Source organism: Lepisma saccharinum, chromosome 24 (genome assembly GCF_977018435.1).
Source record: "Lepisma saccharinum chromosome 24, izLepSacc3.1, whole genome shotgun sequence".
Taxonomy (NCBI): Eukaryota; Metazoa; Arthropoda; class Insecta; order Zygentoma; family Lepismatidae; genus Lepisma; species Lepisma saccharinum.
In genome coordinates this window covers 44,658,530-44,683,164 of record NC_139252.1, presented here as the reverse complement: position 1 = coordinate 44,683,164, position 24,635 = coordinate 44,658,530, and the positions used below count along the sequence as shown (strand labels likewise).

Here is a 24,635-nt window from a genome sequence, read left to right as displayed (position 1 = left end):
CTAATGACTCATTTTGTAAAATCGTCTACAACCATTATTTTTATGACTGGCCTTTTTTCCAGTTGGTATAGAACATCATTATACTTAAGGTTGTGGAGTTGTTTTTTTGTTCCCATAAATGTTTTACATTATAAACAATTTCCCATGCTTGGCCGTTCAACAGCCTTCCAGATGGACTAGACAAGCAGAAAGCCATATAAAGTAAAATGATAATGGAGCACACCATTACCTATGACATAGATGTGATACATTGTGTGAATAAAGCCGTGCATTGCATATAGGAAAGCTTGCTCCACTCTACCCCATCCCTCCATGCACAATTTGATGCACAGGGCACACAAGTCTGTGCAGGTTCTTTGGTTAGTGGTCCCACAATATAATATTTTTTTCCCGATGAAAGTGGCATGTTGTTAGTGCCAAAAAAAATCATTATTTGCAAAAAAATGTGTTTAAATCGCAATGTCGACTCAGACTATCTCCATTTTGAGTTTATATTTTAATTCCACTTAATGCACATATAGGCAAATCGGGACTGAACCTACAGTTTAAAGTTGCATGTAAACCTCTATGTGCCTTCACCAGGTATTGAATCTGAGACCCACTGATTACAAAGCAACGATGTTCCAACTGCGCCACCGGGGATACTAGACTCTCATCCTATTGGACTATTTACGATTTCCAGTTTTAAAACAAGCCCTTTTCTTTATCTTTAACAAAAGTTAAAAATAAATTTGATGCTACATGTAATATTTCTTCGTTTTGTAGTATTCTGTAATGTAATTCTGTAATCACCAAGAAAAAAGAACTACTAGACAGGGTCTAGATTATATTTATTAACCCTATAAATAGAGACAGGTAGTCATATTTACTCTATCTTTACAGGTTTACATTTTTACTAGGATAATCAGGCATAGTTATAATGCTGTTGCTTTCTAGGCAAGGGAACCTGTGTCCAGTCCCCAGTGGAGACACATTGTACAGAGGTTCAAATATGACTATGAACTTTAGGTCCAGTTCACCCTCTCAATAAAGACAATATTATTATGGGCCAATAACATATGATTTGATGTATTACCCCTACAACTACAAAGTATATAAAAAAAAACTAATGGCTAAATTAAAGAAATGTTGGCCACTTGCATAAATTGTTAATCAGAAAATGCAAAAAAAAAAAACAAATGCTCTAATTGTGTGGTGTTTTTTGAATGGGCATTGTACAAAAAACAAAAAGAACACAGAATGGATTTACTATCCTCAAAGATACATTTTAGCTAGGTTGCACAAAGAATGAATTTGAAAGGAAAAACATTGATCACAAATAAGTCACAGAAATGTAACAGTCATATTTATATCATTAAAAAAAATCAGTTGTGATCCTCATCTTCGGTGTTCTTTAAAGCAGCAACTTCTCGCCGTAGCTCCTTCACGACATTTGCTAAGGCTTCAGGATTGACACCACTCTCACACAGCCGAACGCAGATTGTCAATGTCTCTGGATCGAGGCCTGTGTTCAGGAGCCGAGCCATATCTAGAAGTGTCTGGAATGTTTCTTTGGCTGCAAGTATCTGGCTGTTTCCTGAATCGGCCATTTTTCATCTGAAGAGAGAACAGCATTCATTACATTTGTAAATGCTACATTTAGTGTTAAGTATAGCTTAATTTAGTGTGTTCAACCATTGGTTTGAGTACGTGTTAACAGAAAAATCTTGATTTATCTAAGATCTCTTTTGGACAGTACGTGTTTTTTCGCATTACCTGTCTCTACAATGTTAAATAATGGTTATTACCGACTTCAGTCATTGATTAATTTCTAGATTTCCTGTATAGAATAAGCAGTCATTTAAAAATACCTCAATAAACAAGACTTCATAATATAAAAATCCTGGTCCACAGTTATGTGATATACAATGTAGTTATTAATCCTAGGTAGGATCTAAGGTAAAATGTCTGTACAGATCCTACCTATGGTATATGTATGGGCAAAGATTTTTCCTTTAGGTAGGATCTGTACAAAACATTAAGGATTTTTTTCTTCATATGAACACATGTAGTTTCAGATACATACATCAACTTGTTGGGATTATTCATAATTGGGAAAAGAGACACGCAGTAGTATATAAATACGGAGAAACTAGTACTCACTTTTATCCACGAAGCTGTTTTTTCTTCTTTTTCGATTAATTTCAGTGACCACTGAAACCATCCTCGTTGGAACTTGCTGTACTGTTGCTTGGTGTGCGTCTTTTGTTCGTAGTTCTCTGGCTGTTGCTAGGTGCGCTGTTGTTAACTGTGTGTCTGGGTTTGTGTTATCTGCTATTTCTGGGCAATAACTGTTGTAGTAGGGGAATCCAAGCGTGGTGTGCTTGCCCGCTATCAATGTTTAGCTCGTGCGGGAAGTGCATTATGGCATGTGTTTCCTTGATTTTGGTATCTACGAGCGTGTGGACAGTGTGTTTGACTTGAACCATTTGAATTTTATGGCTATTGTATTTGCAAGCTGACAGTGCAAAATTAGCCAGCATTGACATAGTAGATATGTACAGTTCAATCCCCATAGACATAGCGCTGCATTCAGTTGAAAGATGGCTGACAACAAACAGAATCCCTGCTCTAGAGGTACAAGAGATAACCAGGCTATTGGAAGTTTGTCTAAAACACAATTACTTTCAGTTTGAGGATAAATTCTACAATCAATCCCAGGGCCTTGCGATGGGCAATCCGCTATCAGCTCCTTTAGCCAACATCGTCATGCACCTGGCTGAAAAAGAGATACTCCACACTCCAGAAATACAATACATCCAATATGGAAGATACGTGGATGACACAATAGTTGTATACAAAAAGACAGAAGAACTCAACCTTCTAGTGAACAAGTTAAAATAGCATCCACCCCAGGCTCAACTTCACCGTAGAACAAGAAAAACATGGTAAAATCAACTTCCTGGACATCACCATCAGCCGTGCACTTAACAATCACACTACAGAAAACCGAATGCAGGCAACCAGTACATACATGCTTTCTCTAGCCATCCCCCAAAACAAAAAGCCAATGTGTGGCTGAACTTTTATCGAAGACCCTTCTCCTACTGTTGCAGAGAAGAGGATCTATGAGAGGAGATAGCCACCATCAATGAAATAGCCCTGAAACATGGCTACACTGAAGCACAACTTTCCATTTGGTGCAGTAAAGCGGAAATACAGGTCAAGACACCCTAACCAACCACAATCAACCCATCTGCAAGCAACCCAGCCACAATCAACCCGCAGCGGCCAATATAAATGGTTTGCCTTCCCCTACCATCCCACCAGTTCCAACCGCATATCCAAAGCCCTTCTCCCATATGGCATCAAAGTAGTGCACAAACACAATTCCAAAATAGCTGATAAACTGAACAAACACAAAATACTTCCTCTCCCCCTTGATAACCCAGGTCTATACGATGCAGTGTGTGAATGCCAGGCTCATTACATCGGCAGGTCCATCAGATCTGTCAATGAAAGAATCCAACAGCACCTAGCAGATGCGAAAAAAGCCCAACCCACTACTGGTCTTGCTAAACATATCAAATACATTAGCCATAAAATTCAAAAGGTTCAAGTCAAACACACTGCCCACATGCTCGTAGACACGAAAATCAAGGAAACGCACGCCATAATGCACTTCCCGCATGAGCTAAACATCGATAGCGGGCAAGCGCACCACACTTGGATTCCCCTACTACAACAGTTATCGCCCGGAAATAGCAGACAACACAAACCCAGACACACAGTTAACAACAGCGCACCTAGCGGCAGCCAGAGAACTACGAACAAAAGATGCACGCCAAGAAACAGTACAGCAAGTTCCAATGAGGATGGTGGCAGTGGCCACTGAAATTAATCGAAAAAGAAGAAGAAACAGCTTCGCAGATAAAAGTGAGTACTAGTTTCTCCGTATTTTTTGTTGGGATTAGTAGTCTTCTTTTTTAAGATTAAATCTTATTAACAAAATAGAACAAAAGAGCATCTGATATGATATATGAAAGAGAGAGTGTGCAGGATTGGGTTTGGTGACTGTGGAAATATACAAATACATGCTTGCGCATGTGGTATTCTTCTGAGTTTCAACATATGTTCCAGCCTCGGAAGAATTTAATGTGTTTTATTCCATGCTTCATATCTTGGCATGGCAAAAATGCCAGATAATCAATTTGACAACAAAATTGATCGTTCTTCTTAAACATCATTGAGAGGTCAAGTTCTTGTATAAAAAAAGAAAGGAAAAAAACATTCATGGCAACACTATGCCGAAACTTGTGTATCGCATTGTGAACTGCAATTTCAAAGTTACCAACAACATTCTCTGGGAAAAGATGCCAACAGAGGCTCTGATCCCATAGGCATGCACAGACCTTCTGATTGGGAGGGAGAGGAGATACTTTCTGCACCTAAAAATACCTCAAGAAGTGTATACATTATACCTAAAAAAATTCTTGTCAATCTTGCACCCCCCCCCCCCCCAAATTTATATGAAGTTGCCACCTCTGGGCAAAAAACTTGATGAAAGTTCAGTCAGGAAAGAAGAAAAACCTCATACCATCTCACTGTTTTACTGTATTCATGGGTACGAAACCTGTATATACTGTGTGTCCGCACCAAGCGAAAATCCCCTAGTGTAATTCTAGGCATAATATAGTTCAATTACACATGAAATAATACACACCTCTCCCCCGTAGTTGTTTGGAACTTTCATATTTGAAAATACTTCAATTTCTTTAAGAGTATAATATCGTTCGATAAGATTCCTATACACTACATTTCTAAGTGAAAGTATATAGGGCATGGATGTCTCCCCCTGGAAAATGAATGTCAACCTGAAAGTACATATTTCACACACATAATTTGATTTCAGTCACAGCAATTTACATAATTATTGTAATGGGGATGAAGGAACGTGGTAATTTGCAACTCGAGTGGTGTTTTTTGAGAGGGGCAACACTATAATGAAGGCTATGTATGCCTCATTTCATTTGCTCCCCTGGAAAAATGCCTTCGTTGCCCTGCAATGGGAAAAAAAATCTGCAAACGTCCATCAATGGGGGGGGGGGCATTGGCCCTCCCCCCATATGCATGCCCAGTACTCAAAAAATCTTCTTCAGAGCTAGGCGCCAGCTCTGAAAATCAGGCACTAGGAAACCACAAACCAGCAATTGTGCATACTATAAGAAGCTAAGAAACTGAGCCGGTCCCCGTCGAGGAGTGGTTATCACATTGTATGCCAGGGGTCCCGGGTTTGAATCCCAGCCTGGACATGAGCGTTTGTGAGTGTTCATTCATCATATCATCACTGATCTCCATCTTCGCAAATTAACCAAAAGTGGCACAAAAAGCAAATAATTCTATAAGAAGCTGAGAATCATCGTATTCAAGATATCACTAAATCATGTGAGAAAGCGGGAAATGGGGGGTTGCGGAACAAAGAGTAAGAAGTTGTTACTGATTCTCTGGAATGTTCACAACGTTGATAAAAAATAATTTGCTAACTTACGCAGTACTGCAATTTGAACTTAGAATCAAAATTTTGTATATACAATATTACAGGAAAAGATCACAGTCACCAGGCTGAAATTTTTAGTTGCCATGGCAACCTGGATTTTTCCCTGTGCATGCCTATGGTGTAACAACCAAAGAGAAGGAATTAATATCTCACAGCAATGTAATCAGGTGGATGTATAAGAAAGAAGAGCTTCTTCCCATCCTTCTGAAATTTAACAACTTCCATGTAAGCATACAATTATGTGGGTCGCATTTCAGGACCGAAAGCTGGTTTCCACATTTTGAAACAACTTTTACATTAAATAAAACATCATTGTTTAATTCTGAACGAATCATGGTTCATATGTACTTTCTACATGGTTCAATTTCTATCTCATCTGTTAAAGCTTACTTCGGAAGAATAGTGATTACTTAGTGGTTGTTTTGTAGATAATGATTTTTTCCCCTTCAGTATACTCCTATATACTTATTATTTGATGGCAGCCATTTGTTAAAATATAACTAAATCCTCTCGTTATGTTAGGTGGGACAGGTTTAGGACTCTTAGCATTAAAATAAATGACTCTAAATGCTTTAAACACCTGATTACATAATATATGGTCTCGAGCACGAAACCCCGTTTTGAGCCTCAAATGCAAATTAGCAAAAGCTTGTGTCAGAGTCAACCGGAAACCAAGAACGCCTGTTCAAAGTCCCGGATTTATTAGCCTTTGCTCCTGCCAGATCTTGGTCAAGTTCTCATGGAGGTGAAGCATGAACTGAATTCGTGAGAATGGTCTCTTTTCTGAGTTGCCCTGATTGTTGTAGAAGTTGTGACTGTGAATAATGTATCCATTAATCGCTGCGATGTTGATCATATCATAGAAAAATGAGATATTATAGAAAAAATTCACGCAAATCTTACGTGAATACAAATGGCGTTATTACTACATGCACGTCAAAATTACGTGCAAGATTTTTCTTCTGTTACTATCGCTACGTATTATTGACGTACAGAGTCCCACATAACGCACAAACTAAAGATGTTCACTGCTTCCGCCCTCCTTACCACAGTGCTGCCACGCACCAGACAATGCCCGAGGAATACCATAGGTGGAGGGGTAGGTGGATGTGATGTGGGAGGTAGGGGAGGGAATTGAGCATGAAGCATACATAAATTTTACGTACGGTAGTGTTCTTGGGTTAAAATTCTAAGGGATTTAAACCTGACTCTCCTAACCTAACTACGAAAGCATGTATTGAACAAAATCTTCGAACTTTTTGGTGGGAAGAATTATATACGATATGGAAGTGAAAACCAGCATCAAGGAAATATGCAGTAAGTAATCGCTAAAACTCTGCAGCATGTGCTAACAGACGTAAGCCGAACCATGTAAAACATGCATGCATAACATGATTAAATCGCAATAAGACAAAAGGAACTTGGGTCCATATTTCTACACATAATGGTATTCAAAATGTGTTTTGAACGTTAACTTCCTCTTAACAAGTTCCTGCTTGTGTCTATGGTTTTTAATGTATTTTCGGTGCATTTCACGTTTATTGCTTTCTAGTAACGGTAAATGTTTGTTATATCAGAGACACTTTTCTTCAAATTTACAGGAGAAACTACTTACGGAAATGAGTTTCTGTTGCATTTATCAAACTTCGTGAAGGTATTTTGTCACTATGGAATGCTGCACAACAGAAAATAAGCACTTTTGATGTAATAAAGTAGCCTTTTGTGCGAAGCGACAACATTATGCCATCGTTTCCATTATGAACCTACAGATGGCGCGAGTGTCGAAAGTCACGCGGTCTCGCGAGAGGAAGAAGTGTTTCCAAACGTGCCTTTTTTTTACCAGAATTTTTTTTAAAATTTTTTTTAACTATACTTACCTAACATAACCTAACCTTGCCGGAAATGGTTCGTGGGGCTAACGTCAATGGTTATTGGGGCTATCGTGAATGGTTTTTGGGGCTATCCGTCAATAGTTTTTGGGGCTATCGCGAATGGTTTTTGGGGCTATCAGGAATGGTTTTTGGAGCTATCTGTCAATGGTTTGTGATGACATAATGAACACGAAAGTAGGTATTTTTCGGTTAAGAAGCTTGCAACACTGCATGTCCACTCCAAATCGACAAAACACAAGCACGACGGGTGATGATCCACAGCTGTGCGCGAAATATTCTATGTTCCGCAACGGAAGAAAGGACCCAAAAGAATTACTCGTAATGTGAAAAATCGAAGTTATCTTCGTGTAAAAAGCATAATGGCATCTTGAAATAGGTTCCACAACTGAAAATATGCGTTAGAAATGTGTCTCCGATATAACAGACAATTACCTTAGTAACACAGCAGGAGATGTGTTTTGGTAACCGTTCTGGGCTAGAGTCTAGTTTACGTCTTTCTTCCGCACTCCTTCTTGCCCGTCTGATGTTTGGTAAGACTTACATCGAGTTTGCATATTAACGATTTCTCCACTTTGCCAATACTTCCGTAAATGATGATTATTGCGATTGTAACGGAATAAACGTTACATTTGTAATGTCATTTGGTACGGCATGCTTTAGAACAAGATTAATAAGTGACTACATAATGGTAATTAGAACTCGAAAATACTTACTTAAATTTCAGATTAAATTTATTTCAGTCTTCTACATTTCAGTGCACATTCAACAGCATTTTCTTCTGCGAATGCAAAATACTACGAAAGCTAAGAAAGAAAAACATAACAAACATTTCGAATTTATGTTTCGATTTTATTTTTATCACGTGACCTTACAAATTCCCACCGCTTTCCAGAATTCACCTAACGAATACATATAATGTAGCAGAGTTTCGTCTGTCGTCGCATGGAGGTAAGAAAGCTGGCAGTGGTAGCAGTCCTCACATATGCTACCACAGACTTTGTAGCCCCGTCTAGTTCGCTGCAATTTTTGACTCTCTTTGCACCAAAGCGTCTACTTGTATTTGGTGTCTGTACTACCTTTCGGGTCGGTGCATGTTTGGTGTATGGTCACGTGGTGCGTGCTAACTTATCAAATGACCGTTTAATGCAGCAGACAGGCATTTGTTGAATTATCTGAACTTGAACACCGCTTTCCGTCTAGTTGGTTGGACGCATTTCCTTGCACCACCCTGACACTGGACACACCTGCACTGCACGTAGTGTCAAAAAGTGCAACCAACTAGACGGGGCTAGTATTTGATCAAGAGGGTTTCTGGATTCAATCCCAGAGGGCAACTATATGATCTGTGACAACTCTTCTCAACTCTGGTTCGATGTTGATTAGTTGGAGCCCATCTAACTGATATAAGTGATGAGTATGGTAATCACATTGTGAATAAGCGCAAATGTGCTGTAATGTCAAACGGTGCACAAGAAATAATAAACCCCCATTAATTTTTTTGAGCCCGAAATGTAAGAATGTGGGCAATTCAGACAGAAGAAATGTCACTAGTAGATAGAGAATCACATTATGCAATGTGATTTAGTCATAAATGTAAATGTCTGTTTATGTTATTCAGTATTATCCCATTATGACATCACCGGTGAGTGAAGTTCGTATACCTATATCGTTGAATGTAAATGCAACCTGTCTGGAATAATAATATTGGCTTGGCTGCAGTATTTCCAATGTTTTCGTTTAATTCTGTGGTAGGATCTGGTTAATTTTATATACAGTCTTACTAGCGTATTATGACACACAAATTCCGAGATGGCAGTAGAAGCTTTCGACCTGGTTACGGTAAAGAAGAATACACCCTAGAACCTTCACAAAAGTGTTATCAATTCTTTTTAAAGTGGATTTTTTGTTAGACTGCACAATCGACCCTTGTGTTTTACCGTTTGAAAGTTAAAAAAGATACCAGAAAATTACCAAAAATACTACTACATTACTTGCCGTAGCTGGTTTCCTTGAACCTAATCCATGTTGTAAACACACAGTATTGCCAGGTAAGACTAGTTTACGTCCTTTTCCTAAGGAATACGTGTTATATATCGTTGGAAAGCTTATTCTATAAGGAATTCAACAACGTAAATCCCAATGCGAGGAACGATTTCCTGGAGGAGTAAATCGAGAAAAAACCGATGTTGTCCGGATATGCGTACTTGAGCGTACTGATGAATTTTTTCGATGATGAAGCACATATTTAGGGGTGAAATGAGTGCTAATGTAACCTAACCTAACAGGTCTAACCTAACCTCATAGGCATACCTCGTCCCCGTGAATGGTTGGTGGGGCTATCGTGAACAGAAAGTGTAAAAAGAAAAAGGTACTTACCCGAAGAGATGCCGGCTGCTGCACCACGAACGCGCACCGCGAACGCAAAGAAGCAATCACCATGCAGATAAGGACGTAAAGTAGAGTCTAGCCTATTGCCAGGTCGAAATTTGGTTTTCAACGGGAATATATATACGAATTTACACTAGGATTCAACTTTTTTAAAATCATGTTTTCATTCGTATTTTTTCATGCTTTCATTCAAAGGGACTCTAGAAAAAGCCGGAGCGGAGGTGGAGCCACGGTAGTGGTAGGTCAATTACCCCAGGGGCGGAGCCCGGAATCGGGGGGCAATTAATACTACTTTTCTTCGACTTCCAATGGTTTCCTCGCCTTAAATTTTACATTTCTGGAATCCTTGATTCATACCCTTTCCAATTATGTATCACACATATTTTTATTAAGAAGGGTCGATTTGACATCCTTGCCGGTTTTTGAGTCACGGATATTCATAATTTCGTAGATAATTATGATTATGTTCGAAGTTTCTATTAAGCTAAACCTTTGGGTAAGAATTCCAAATCTGTTTTATGCAGAAAAGGTAACGAGTATAAAAAGCTTTTGTGCTTCTTCCACACATAATGTTCCAAATCCATCTTACAAAATATATGATTCAGAATATTAAAGAGAACTCTGAAACACGTGCATACTTTTTATAATGAACGCTGTTTGAGAATCATATGAGACAAGCATAGAAAAAAGCCTTTCTTTATTCTGCAATCCACTGTATGATAGCCTATGACATTTTATGATCATGTGATTATTCATTTTTCAGGTGATAAACTTTGATGTTGGAGTTATTCTTCCTGCCGCTGGGTGTGGACAACGAGCAGGCGGTCCAACACCCAAACAGTATAAGGAAATTCTGGTAGGTCAGGAAGTGAATTATGCAATTTTCTCTTTTTGAAAACATTTTGTAACTTGTAGCAAGGTGCTGTCCTTGGATAAGATGGCATCGAGAACATTCCACCAGCCTTGTTGTTTTTTTCAGACTGGTCCAAATGTATAATATGGACACAGATACATTAAAAATAAAGAAAATGATTGATTGAACAATAATAGTGTGCATTCTGTTTTGTAACACAGAATTACTATTTTTATGGAGAAATGAGTAAAGATTTAATTGCATTTTGCATGAATAATGAACTGCCACATTTATAATGCATGAAATTGTAGTAATTGCCACAGAGACATGCTAAGCAAAATGTTTAGTCACACATTTTACACTATACTATCGCAGAGAATTTTTTTATGTCAAATTATTTGCCCTTTTTGTATTTTTGAAGGGTAAGCCATTGTTCCTGTATGCTCTTCAAGAATTTCATTCACTGAGTTGGGTGAAACAGATAGCTTTAGTTTCCGATGACCCACCCCAAGCAAAGCAGCTGTTTGCAGAGAATGAAGGTGGGAAAGTCCTCTTTGTGGAAGGAAAGAGCACTCGGCACAGATCCATACAAGCAGGGCTGCATGCGTTGATGAAATGTGGTATGTGCTTTTGTCTTTAATACAGATATGTGGAACAAAAAGATGCATATCTCATGAAATATTATCAATACATTTCATTTTATGTTTTGTTTGCTCCTTTGTTACCCCTATAGGATTTGTATTTCTGGTAATGTGTAGAAGACTATAGTGGTAATGAATCTCCAGTAATTTTTATATAGTTCTTATAAATAAGAATGCGTTCTGTTCTTCCAATTAATTTGTAAATGTAATTGTACTTCAAATTCTTAGCAATTATCCATTTTATCACAGTGTTCATTTTTGCCCTCCCTGATCACATAGTGGTAACATCGTCACCTTGTATCAAGGGTCCCAGATTTAATACCCGGTGGAGACACATAGTGGTCCGGATCCCACTCTAAACTAGATCCAGTCCAGATTAGTCTTCTGTGCATAAGGTGGACTTAAAACTCAAACCAAACCAGTGTTCATTTTATACATCTGAATTGAATGTAAAAACAATATTCTTTCTGTGGTATAATGCTTGTATATCCACAATGTTTCAGTACTACAATATTGCCAATGCAGTGGAACCTCAATTTTACGTTTTTCAGTGAACCAAGTTGAAATATGCAGGAAAGTATAGAATTGAGGAAAATTGTATAACATTTTACTGTTATGTCTGGGAATGTAAAATCGGACTTCCACTGTATATTTAAACAATGCATCTTTCAATATTGCCCTTGAATTACACAACAAAGCCTCTGGCTCCAGCTTTACCCATCAGAGGTGGATTCTAAAGCTCAGAACTATTGTTTATTTTCTGCATGTTGTACCATTTTTTTCCATCCACAAGAAGAATCCTTATGTTGTTAATTTCAATTCCTGTAAGCGAAAAATGCCGAAATTTTGTTCCCATTGACCTCTTCATATGATATTGAAGCAGAACCATGTTTTGTGATGAGTTGACTGGCTGAATACATTCAATGGTCAACTCGCTACAACGGGTTCTAGGTTTGAGTCCTGGCGTGGGCCAGTGGCGTATGCTGGTGCTAACGAGTGGGTAATCTCCGACCCTTGATCCTCAAACTCCAAAACTTTCCGTGCAATTTATGTCAGGATCCATATTGGATTTAGGAATATTGTGTCGGAGTGTTTGTCTTATTGCTACGACCACAATCAATTAATTCTCATTATTGCAGTTTAATATACGTGTAGAATTTCAAATAATAAAACAAGACAGTATTATAAAACTATAAAAAAACAACCTGTGCAATATAAAAAGAAAGACGTGCACTAGTGAAATAAAAACCCGCAATATTAATTTAAGTGCAAAATTCAACTTACTCCAGGACCCGATTACTTTTGCTGTACCACATCCAAAGCACGCTGTTTGTCCAGTTGCACGTCAATACGTGTCTGTGCGAAAGATTGCAGCTTAACAAAGGAAGTTATGTGACTTTTTAATTTTTCATGTTTGGCACACTACCTGTATTAACAATTTGCAACTTCTCCTGAAAAGATCTTGTTCCAAAAGGTTTCACCAGCAAATCTTGTATCACATCCATTACCCTTTAACACATCACTATCACGACAAACACTAACACCTAAATAAATAATAAACACGAAGCACAGCACGAAGCAAACGACTACACGCATTCAGTTTCACGTGCCAAACTTCTGTTGTTGTGTTCCTGGCTCAGAATGAAATTCCCTATGAATGATAAAAAAAAAAAATCCCTTTCCGAGCTCGAAGTGACAAGTTTTAAAACTTCGAATCATTGCAGGCCAGAGCCAGAATTTTATTTCGGGATGGGGATCATCCCTTATTAGCAGCCGCCACATAAAGTTGAAACAGTGGGGTTAGAAGTCCTGAAGATGAATCTCAGATTATTACAACGTATTATGCAAGGTGTTTAATCCTGCTAATGAAGTAAAATTAATTACCACTATACACTTTTTAAATTAGATATTTGTAGGATTTCGGGGAGGAGGTTTCAGCCCCCCGAGTCCTCCACCTGGCTACGTGCCTGATGTTTTTTTTTTTCGTTTTATGTTTAATTCGTTCATCTTCATCACTATTAATCTAAAGACGCGGAATATAACTTAAATTAACTAATATATATATATATATAATTTATTTTTTATATCTTTGCCTTTAAAAATATTCAGTTCCGTGAAAGTAGTATTCTCGCTGGTTTTGAAGATTAGAGAGGAGAAACAATCACTATTTTTGTAAACACAAGGATGGGGGGAGTCAGCATATAGGTGCTTTAATTGCTTAAGCTTTGAATTTTAATTTAGTTTGCTTCATATTCAATATTTAAAAAAACTAAATATAACACCATTAAGCCTTGTTTCCATGATTATGAAAAACTAAATATGCTGACCAAGGCAGTAATTTATTTTATTAAAAACAAACTAAACTCAATATTTAAGCTTTTTCATTTTGATAAATTTATGTTCAAGTAACAGACATCAGCAAGACAAAAGCAAATGCAAAGTGTAAATTAGCGTAGAATTGGTTTGCCCATGTTATTCAATTTTCCTGTTCTTCGCATTCTACCGGGTATGTTTTCCCTAGCTCAGCGGAGGGAACGGAAAAGGCTCTGAAGGTTGAGAGTGCGACCGGTGGACTCTCACAAGAAGGAGAATACCCTGGCCATGGAATCACCGCGCCTGAGAAGCAGTGTTTCCTCCCCCTCTTTTCTCTCTCCTCCCTCCTCGCCGAGGGTTATAAGGGAAGAGGGAGGAATGACGTCAGGGTGAGATTCCCTGAAGTCATTCCACTGGCTGGAGAAAGGTTCCCGGACATTCAGCGGCAAACGGTTGGAAGCATTCGCGTGCTGGAAGCAAAGAAATTCATGCATCGAAATTGGTTTGGAAGAATATTGCCAAGAAATGTGTGTGTGTGTATATATATATATTTTTAAAAAAATACAGCCGGGTCATCTGCGATTACCTAGATGACCCAGAGTATATGCTGCTGGCGTGGGCATCTCTTACATATAATCAGTAGCTCATCCTTGTTGTAACCAAGTGACAGAAAGGTGATATAAAATGAGAAAAATACAATTTTCTACTTGATGAAATGCCAAATATATCAGTGTCCTTCATATTTTTCCCCCCATGAGGGTACATGACTTCCACCATTTTTCCAACACAAATAATTTGACTACATGTTCTGTGTGAGAGTAACAGTTGGGCTGAAAAGTTCGTAGGCTAACATAGTAAAAAATATTTTTTTTTTGACAAAATTCGATTTTATTATTCAATATAGTTGCCTTTGAGGGCGATACAATGATTATAGCGGTCATACAATTTTTCGATGCCATTTTTATAGTACGATTTCTCTTTAGCCTCAAAATAGGCCTCAGTTTCGGTGATTACCTCTTCATCAGTGCTAAACTTCTTTCCAGCGAGCATTCTTTTAAGGTCTGCAAACAGGAAAAAGTCACTGGGCGCCAGATCTGGAGAATATGGTGGATGGGGAAGCAATTCGTAGTCTAATTCATATAATTTTGCCATCGTTTTCATTGATTTGTGACACGGTGCATTGTCTTGATGAAACAGCACTTTTTTCTTCTTCAAATGGGGCCGTTTTTTCGTGATTTCATCCTTTAAACGCTCCAACAACACTATGTAATAATCTCAGCTATCTCGATCAAATTCACTTTACGATCATTTAAAATTATTTTGTGGACTTTTTTGATGTTTTCGTCGGTAACAGCCTCTTTGGGGCGTCCACTGCGTGCATCGTCTTCGATGCTCATTTCGCCTCGTTTAAATTTAGCAAACCACTTCTCAACGGTTGATTTTCCTGGTGCAGAGTCCGAATAATGTTTATCGAGCCAAGCCTTGGCTTCAACCGTATTTTTTTTCGCCAAAAAGCAATGCTTTATTAACACACGAAATTCTTTTTTATCCATGTTTTCACAATAACAAAAGCTGCTTCACTCACAATGCTATATCTCACGAACTAATTATCCGGCAGCTGTGAAATTTATACACGTATCTTTTGAAGGTTAGTACTAAGTAAAAATCACATGGATTTAATTCTAGTAACGCCATCTATGAGTCAGCCTACGAACTTTTCAGCCCAACTGTTATTGCCTCATGAGCAATGGTACAGTAGCAGTTACACAGGTGTGTGTAATATAAACTATTTCAAACCCTAATTCATCCTCCCCCAAGGAAATTAGTGGGACATCCTGAAAAATCCAACCACTTGGCAGTAACAGGACATTCAGACCAGGTTGGTCTGAATGTCCTGTTACTACCAGGTGGTTATCACAGTAGATCTAATATAATTTGTTCTCTGCCTTCAGATGGTTCACACAGTAACTATAGTGTGAATGAATGATGAGCAGTGTGTGTATGGACACATGATTTCCAGACAGTAAAAGAATAAGGGAAGTGCAGTATGTCTTCATTACAAGATTTATCAAAGAGGCCAAAACAAGACGATTTATTCCCAATTCAGGAACTATGAAAATTACTATTAAAACAGTGCTTCTTCAGGAACTGGTATATACTAATTGAGTTGGATTTTTCAGTGAAATGTCTTCCCAACTCAGGACGTCCTACTAATTTCGTTGGGGGAGGATGAATTAGGGTTTGAAATAATTTATATTACACACACCTGTGTAACTGCTACCATAACCTAACCATACCATTGCTCATGAGGCAATACTCTCACACAGAACATGTAGTCAAATTATTTGTGTTGGAAAAATGGTGGAAGTCATATTGACCTTCTGGATCGGTAACTGTGTAAATCGTGCTGCAGGGAGTAACAAGACTTTTTGACCACCCTGTACAATGATTTCCCAGTGTGATGATAGTCTAGAAGTTATCCGAGTATAAGCGTGCTTGCACATGTACTGTAATTTTGCTGGGGTAGTTTTCCGCGACAACGCCAACCCCGGCAGTGTGTTTTGCACACGCAGCAACAAAATCGGAATTCTCGCCAAGACCTCGGAGCGAACGCACTAAAGCTTGATGGCTCCTACGTTGCAACCTCCCGATAAGAACAAGTTGTTTAATCTGTAATATTGTGCTAGGATCTAAATAATAATAAGAATGAATTAATATTGATAATTAGTAACAGTAATTTATTATTATAATTATTTTTCGGATGATTGTAATTTTAAGTAATGCATCTATTTTCCGATATGAGTTCAACATTGAACTAGAGAAAGTTTGAGATGATTCATCGATTACAAAGCAGAACATTTGTTTTATTTATGCCCCACAACTTTCTATCGATTTCTTGCCATGAAATGTTCCTCGCGAGGTAATCTGGGGAGAATAAGGAAAAGAGAAGAGTGTGTGGTTGGGAAAGCATATCCGTGGATGGGAAATATGATCTGGATAACATTTCATTGTTATTTTCTCAAAATATCTTTCTTTGAAGTAAATTTCTCCCTCCCAATGGAGCAAGTTTTCAAATTATGCTAGATTTTCATTATGCAAGCACAGAGTGCTAGGTGTCAACGAAACTCATATTGTACTAGGTTTAGCATCATTATGCTAGGGTTGGCATTGCTGCCTGCTTCAAAACAAAGGGTGCTTCCAGGAAGTTTGTCGAGTAGGGCTACGTGTGCTACTGTCCCATTTACCCCCGTTGTTTCTTGGTGCACACGATATCGAGGTAGGGAACGTCATCAATTTTACCGGTACATGTGCAAACTTGCTAAAGCAAATTATGTTGTAGGATAGTCATGTTTACCGGTGATCAGGTCTATCACAACTGCAATTATTTTGTGGGAGATGTATATGAATGATTCTTCTGCAGGATCTCCTCTGAAAGTGATTGTGGTCCATGATGCAGCACGACCACTCGTCCCCCTTCCCTTCTTGGAGCAACTGGTGGTAGCTGCCAATCTCCACGGGGCTGCCGGAGCCACTCGTCCACTGGTATCCACCGTGATCTCGGCAGATGCCAACGGCTTCCTCGACTGTGCACTTGATCGCTCAAAATATGTGGCCAGTGAGACTCCGCAGGCGTTCCAGGCTGAAGTCTTAAATGCTGCATATGGCAGGGTGAGAGAAATTGAATTTTGCATAGAAAATAAAGTTCAACCAGACCTCAAACTCAACTCTGGCTAACTTGATTGTGCAGACGGTAGAGCAGGAAGAGTTCTGGTTGAGCTGCTATTTTGCTTGTGATTTTGTAATTCCAGTCGACCGTATCTAACTACAGTAGATACCCATTGTTAGCTAATACATATCATGTATATGTAGTAGTTAAAAATTCAACAATTTTATTGTACCATTATTTTTATATGTTTGTCATTCTTCCAAAGATAAAATAATCTCTTCCCAAGTGCATGGTTGTACTATCTCAATATTACAATAATACTTATCAGTATCTAAAAAGTACATTGGGATGTGTAAGTATTACCAGGCAAATTGTCCATCACCATGTTTTATTCTATTTGTTTTATGCAAGAAGAGTTTCAAGAATTGCAACAAAACACCACCCGAGGTGCTGATAACCTCTGCACCAGCATATGTAAAGATACTGACAAAGACCTTTCTTTTGTAGTATTTGGTGATAAAGCAAGGGTTGGTGATACGGTCATGGCAATAGGCAATCCATTTGGCTTGGGTGGCTCTGTAAGCACAGGAATTATATCTACAAGATACAGAGATAAAAACACGTAGAATGCAAGAAAAAGTTAATGAAAATAGTCATGGTCAATTTGCCAAGCAATATTATGTATCCCACTGTACTTCATACTTGTTCTGCCTTTATGCAAATATAGGAATATTTATTTTGAAATGTGCCTGCCTGATGGCATAGTGGTAACGTTATATCCTTGTAAGCAAGAGGTCCTGGGTTTAATAACAATGGAGAATATAACAGTTGGGCTGAAAAGTTCGTAGGCTGACTCATAGATGGCGTTATAGAATTAAATCCATGTGATTTTTACTTAGTACTAACCTTCAGAAGATACGTGTATAAATTTCACAGCTGCCAGATAATTAGTTCGTGAGATATAGCATTGTGAGTGAAGCAGCTTTTGTTATTGTGAAAAAATGGATAAAAAATAATTTTGTGTGTTAATAAAGCATTGCTTTTTGGCGAAAAAAAATACGGTTGAAGCCAAGGCTTGGCTTGATAAACATTATTCGGACTCTGCACCAGGAAAATCAACCGTTGAGAAGTGGTTTGCTAAATTTAAACGAGGCGAAATGAGCATCGAAGACGATGCACGCAGTGGACACCCCAAAGAGGCTGTTACCGACGAAAACATCAAAAAAGTCCACAAAATAATTTTAAATGATCGTAAAGTGAAGTTGATCGAGATAGCTGAGACTTTAAAAATATCAAAGGAACGTGTTGGACATATTGTGCATGAATATTTGAACATGCGAAAGCTGTGTGCAAAATGGGTGCCGCGCGTGCTCACAATCGATCAAAAGCAACAACGTTTTGATGATTCGGAGCAATGTTTAGCGATATTCAACCGTAATAAACACGATTTTTTCCGTCGATATATTACAATGGATGAAAGATGGCTCCATAACTACACTCCAGAGTCCAATCGACAGTCAGCCAAGTGGACTGCACGTGATGAACCGAATCCAAAGCATGGAAAGACGCAACAGTCGGCTGGCAAGGTTATGGCATCAGTATTCTGGGATGCGCATGGTATTATATTCATCGATTACCTCAAAAAGGGTCAGACCATCAACAGCGATTATTACATAGCGTTGTTGGAGCGTTTAAAGGATGAAATCACGAAAAAACGGCCCCATTTGAAGAAGAAAAAAGTGCTGTTTCATCAAGACAATGCACCGTGTCACAAATCAATGAAAACGATGGCAAAATTATATGAATTAGACTACGAATTGCTTCCCCATCCACCATATTCTCCAGATCTGGCTCCCAGTGACTTTTTCCTGTTTGCAGACCTTAAAAGAATGCTCGCTGGAAAGAAATTTAGCACTGATGAAGAGGTAATCGCTGAAACTGAGGCCTATTTTGAGGCTAAAGAGAAATCGTACTATAAAAATGGCATCGAAAAATTGTATGACCGCTATAATCGTTGTATCGCCCTCGAAGGCAACTATATTGAATAATAAAATTGAATTTTGTCAAAAAAATATTTTTTACTATGTTAGCCTACGAACGTTTCAGCCCAACTGTTATAGTGGTTTGGATCCCACTTTAAACTGTAGTCCCAGTTCAGATTACCCTTTCTGTGCATCAAGTGGAGTTATAAAAAAATCAAACTTTGTTTTGAAATATGCTCATCTTGTGAAATAATGCTGACAATAGGTCAGGTTTTTTGAAAGTTTAGGAGCAAAAAAAAAAAAAAAAAAAAAATGAGCATTGTATTAACACCGACAAAGTTTTATCCAGTCCCAGTTAGCCTATCTGTGCATAAAGTGGATGTAAAACTGAACTCGGCTTATTGAGGACTGATTTACAAGACATGAGCCCTTGGTGAATATCAATATATTTTAGATATATATGTATGCAGCTATATGTATGTAGCATAGATTCATGGTTGTTATTTACATTTACTTTCTCCATCAGAAAATATACATAAGGAGTTCATGCTATGGAAACATAATCATATTTTTGTGCTAAAGAAGGACTTGATAAATTTCGTTGAGTTGTAGTTACACTCAACAGGATCTTGCACTTCGATTGGTTATATACCCTGTCTGCGAATCTATGATATTTCTGTGATTGCATACATAACAGAATAGCGAAGGCTTGTAGCAGTGTTGTATGACTGCACATTGTTTATATCATGTGCCCCATCTGGAATTCTGATATTTTAATTTTCTAAAATTGTTTTGTTTTGGAAAGGTCTGTGATCAGCATGCCTGGATCCCCAATATCCAATCAATTTGCACTGCAGAAGTATGTTCCATGCATGACTTAGTTCCCATCCAACATTTCTGTTCGTTTGTTTTTATCCCCAGGATAACTATGGCTTCTTTTGTCCACCTGTCCCACTAACCTTTGTTCCATTTTTAGACGAGGCTTTGCCATTTCTCGAAAGGTTAACGCAAACACCACGTAACCAGGATAATGACCTGGGAAGATGTATCACGAGGTTCTGAATGTATCTAAGAGTTTACCATTTTCTGAAGATGATTTGAAGTGTGTGTGTCAAGCAACTGAATTGCTTCTCTTCTCTCAGTGCACGGAATACGACTTGGAGTATGGGACAGAGTGCCTTCACTTGGCACTTGAGTATGCAGGTGTCAAGGCGAAGCTGCTGGAGGGTCCAGCTGACCTCTGGAAAGTCACCTACAAGAAGGACATTTATGCTGCACAAGGCTGCTTAAGGGGTAAGCACTTATGTTTGGTTCAGCCTGCTTCTTCCAAAACCCTGAGCTTTCGATCAAATCCCATACCACAAGTCATGCTCAAATTATTTGAATCACTTTTGTTCATTATCTGAGCTTGTTTTTTTATGTGCACATTAAACATGTTTCTAGCTTTTGTGAACACAATGAAGCTGATTTTATTGGTTAGAGCATTGTATATTTATTTTGCCCCCACATAAAGTGGCTCTGGGGCTCACCCAACCTCAAATCAATGGGTACCTGGGGGCAACCCTGGAGGGTAAAGATGGTCAGACCATGGTGCTGATCACATCACCTCCAAAATGGCCTACATCGAGAATGTACAGGGCCTTAAATGGGCCCCTAAAATGTGCCTTCGTGGCATAGTGCTACATGCATGGGGAACTTTTCCTTTACCTTTTGGAGAAAACATGGTCTAAAGGTATGCTTTGGCCATATTAAATGTGTTTTTAATATTGCACCTAATATTGTTCACAAAATCTTATTTGTTATGGCAATATACAGCATTAAAGAATGTCTGAATTTTCCTTTTTTCACTCAAAAGCTCTTTGTAGGGTCAAAAATATGTTATAAAGAGCAATACACGAAAATAAATTAATGATTTTGTAAAATACTTAAAGGCATATGTTATTAATTGTTAGCTACATGTTTTAGGTAATAAATATAAATGCATGAATATTTGTAGTTTTTAGGACATGGATATCAGTCCTGATCTTTACAAAAATGTTACCTTTATAAACCATATTTTATTTATAATATAACAAACTTTTCTTTATTGCAGAAAAGTTTACAAGAGTTTGCATCATTGCACAGGAAATTAGCAAGTTACTCCAATATGTAAAGAGTTCTTTGTCAACAAAAGTGGAAGTGGTGCATGCAGCATGTGTAAAAGAAAACCCCGTTGTTGATCGGCCAGTTTCTGATTTCAATAGACTTATTTGTTTCCACCAGAATGGATTTATTGATGAGGGAATAATAAAAACTGCAAATCAGATTGAAGTCCAAGTTGCCATTCATGTAATAGAAGATGCAGAAAGTAGGAATAGTGCAAAGATGCTAAATGACAGAATATCTCAGAAATGTAAAGCTAATTCAACGTTTGTGCATTACAAATCAAGAGGAAATGAAAAGGAACTTGTGGACCTTTTGTGCAATTTAGTTCTAACTGACACTGACTGCTTTTCTGGTCAAACATTCATACTGTGAATTAGGGATGGAACTGATTGCCATACATTAGTTTTTTTTAATCCTTTTTTGATTAAAAAGGGTTCTTAAGATATGATCTCAAAAATAACTGATTTTTTCACTCGTGAAAACACTTTTTATGTGTGTACTTGTGGAATCGAACCTGTGACCTGGCTGATGGTATTAGCCACTACATTACACTACTATTTGTTCTAAAACAACCTCTGTAACACAAAACTTTACATTGTGAAAGAATTTTCACCCGTGGCCCAAGTTCTGAAAGTTTCATTCCGAAGCAATTATGGTACACATGCAATTTTTACATGGTTCAATTTCAGTTTACATCTGTTAACACATTCTTCATGGGTTTACTGATTACTTACTGCATGTTTTCTGGGGAATGATTTTTCCATTCCGTATACTCCCGCGTGCATATTTGTTTGCAAGCAGTCATTCTTATACTGTTATCTTGGATACTATACTATGTAATGGGACATGTCACTAGATGCTTTCAGTAGCCTTATCTAGTTCACTGTACTGTTTGACTCTCTATGCACTCGTGCATCTAGTTGCTTACACAGTGCAACACACTTATCTATTTTGTTGATTTGATGTCACACCTGGTTGATAGCCCGAGAGAATCTTTTCATCATTCGTTGCCAGCAAAGTTTCAAGACTTACTTAATCAAATGAATGTTTAAAGCAGCAAACAGGCATTTGTTGTATCGTCTGAACTTGAACACCGCTATTTGTTTACTTGGTTGAACGTCATTTTCTTGCACCAGCCTGGCACTGTGATACATCTGCACAACACCTAGTGCAAAGACTAGATTTTAGTATTGTTAGGCAGGTCAAGTTTAGGGCTCTTAGCATTCAAGTAATGTCCCTAAGGGCTTATAAATATCATCTCGAGCACGAAACCCCCTTAGAGCCTAGGGTGAAATTCAAGTGGTACTCATGTTGGAGACGACAGTAAATCAAGAACTACTGCTTGCTGGGCAGTAGGGATGCTCAAGTAATTATTTTCCAAATCATAATTTCTCTGGTAAGTGATACTTGGTGAAACTTTGAACTGTGCTACTTAGTTTCACCAAGCTTGCTTAATCCACCAATTCTATTGAGTATTTGTGAGTAGCATTACTTTGTAAACACGCAACCCATGCAGTATACTTTTAAGTGCAATAATTCACATAGATCTGCTGATATATGAGGTGCAGTCAAATGAAAACTGAACACCCACCATAAAACACATTCCTCGCAAAAGTTGGCAACACTGTTGTTACGTATCGATACTGCCATCTGTAGGGTAGGAGAAATGCATAGTGAAAACGCACAGGTCCACACAGTTGCTTCATCATTGCTCAGGAGGTGAGTGTGGTGAAAAGTGTGTTCGTCCAGCATTGGAAATGGAGGCAAGCAAAGAAGAGCAGAGAGGTGTGGTTCGTTTCTTGGTGGCTGAGGGTACTGGAACACTCGAAATTCATGTCTGCAGTGTATGTCCCTGACAATTGTGCACGAGTGGCAGAAGAGATTCCGCGAAGGAATCACATCACTGCAAGACGATCTGCGCCCGGGACAGGTCCATCGAGCCATTACGCCTGATGTGATTGAGAGGATCGATGGTCTGATCCGGGAAGACCGACGAATCACAGAGGAAGAAATTCATGTTCAGGTTGGCATTAGTCATGGCTGTGTGCATGCCATTATCAAAGATCACACAGTGGGTTCCGCATCAACCGACAGAGGGACAAAAGATTGACAGAATGACTGCATGGCTGAGTCATTTGCAGCGGTACCACGAGAAAGAGTATGCTTTTCTGTCACGTATCGTCACAGGGAACGAAACGTGGTGCCACCATTTTGAGCCCGAGAGCAAACGGCAAAGTCAACAATGGAAACATGTCAATTTTCCCCACCAAAGAAATCCAAGGCTGTCCATAGGAGTTCCGGTAAGGTCATGCTGAGCTGCTTCTTCGACTGCAAGGGCCCTCTGCATGTCGACTTCCTAGAGCATGGAGCCACAATCAATGTGCAGCACTATGCAGACACGCTGCAGAAACTGCGACACGCTATGAAGTCAAAATGCCCTGGAATGCTGTCGGACGGAATCATCCTTTTGCATGATAACGCCCGTCCCCATACTGCCAAACTGGTGAGGGATAATCTTCAGACATTTGGCTTGGAAACACTTGAACATCCTCCGTACAACCCCGATCTTTCCTCTTGTGACCACATTTTTGGTGACCTGAAGAAAGACATTCGTGGATGTCGGTTTCATTCAGACGAGGAAGTGCAACAGTGAGTGATGATGTGGATCCGTCAGCGACCTACCTCTTTCTACAAAACTGGAATTGATCGTTTCGTCTCCCAGTGGGATAAATGTCTTAACACTTGTGGCAATTACTTTTGAATAAAACTAACTCCATTGTCACTTTGTAGGGGGTGTTCGGTTTTCATTTAACTGCCCCTCATACATTAAAAAATAGACATCTCCGAAGCTCTTTGCCTGCTCCTTTTTTAACAGTTCAATTTGGTTATTGGTTAATAAAATATTTTGATGCATCACTAATGACTGATAATGGGAATCATTATGTTTCCTAAAATTAGAATCAAACTCGAAAGTTGCAATTTTGGTTGAAGAAAGCTTGACTTTTCTCGTAAAGTTCTTGCATGTCTTTATGCTTTAGTTGAACCTAATTTTTTTTTTTATCATGCTTTAGAGTTGAAAAGTATATATTTTACACACACAACTTCATTTAATTACAGTAATTTGTCAGTTATTATAAGGCCATTGCAGGAACGTAACTTCAAACAAAGTGTTTTTTAAGGGGGGCAACACTATTGTGGGGGAATATGCCTTGTTTGTA

The 24,635-nt window shown here is 38.5% G+C and overlaps 2 protein-coding genes across 5 annotated transcripts; one reads left to right on the top strand and one right to left on the bottom strand.

The window, feature by feature from the left end:
- Positions 1-1,231: 1,231 nt before the first annotated feature.
- On the bottom strand, positions 1,232-8,371 carry Mzt1 (Mitotic spindle organizing protein 1). 3 transcript variants are annotated; one of them, XM_083111038.1, is made up of 2 exons: positions 8,142-8,371; positions 1,232-1,596 (listed from the first exon to the last, which is right to left on the bottom strand). In XM_083111038.1, exon 2 carries the CDS (start codon positions 1,587-1,589, stop codon positions 1,365-1,367), a length of 225 nt encoding a protein of 74 aa, XP_082967164.1. In that variant the 5' UTR covers positions 1,590-1,596; positions 8,142-8,371; the 3' UTR covers positions 1,232-1,364. The 3 variants fall into 3 exon arrangements, with proteins under 3 accessions (XP_082967164.1, XP_082967165.1, XP_082967166.1); XM_083111039.1 differs by lacking the exon at positions 8,142-8,371 and adding an exon at positions 7,861-8,058; XM_083111040.1 differs by lacking the exon at positions 8,142-8,371 and adding an exon at positions 7,152-7,308.
- Positions 8,372-8,765: 394 nt separating this feature from the next.
- Positions 8,766-23,479, top strand: LOC145978410 (D-ribitol-5-phosphate cytidylyltransferase-like). 2 transcript variants are annotated; one of them, XM_083111030.1, is made up of 6 exons: positions 8,766-8,847; positions 10,580-10,672; positions 11,091-11,289; positions 17,045-17,292; positions 20,415-20,565; positions 21,365-23,479. In XM_083111030.1, the coding sequence occupies exons 1-6, from the start codon at positions 8,839-8,841 to the stop codon at positions 21,787-21,789; spliced, it is 1,125 nt and encodes a 374-aa protein (XP_082967156.1). In that variant the 5' UTR covers positions 8,766-8,838; the 3' UTR covers positions 21,790-23,479. The 2 variants fall into 2 exon arrangements, with proteins under 2 accessions (XP_082967156.1, XP_082967155.1); XM_083111029.1 differs by lacking the exon at positions 8,766-8,847 and adding an exon at positions 8,890-9,070.
- Positions 23,480-24,635: the final 1,156 nt, after the last annotated feature.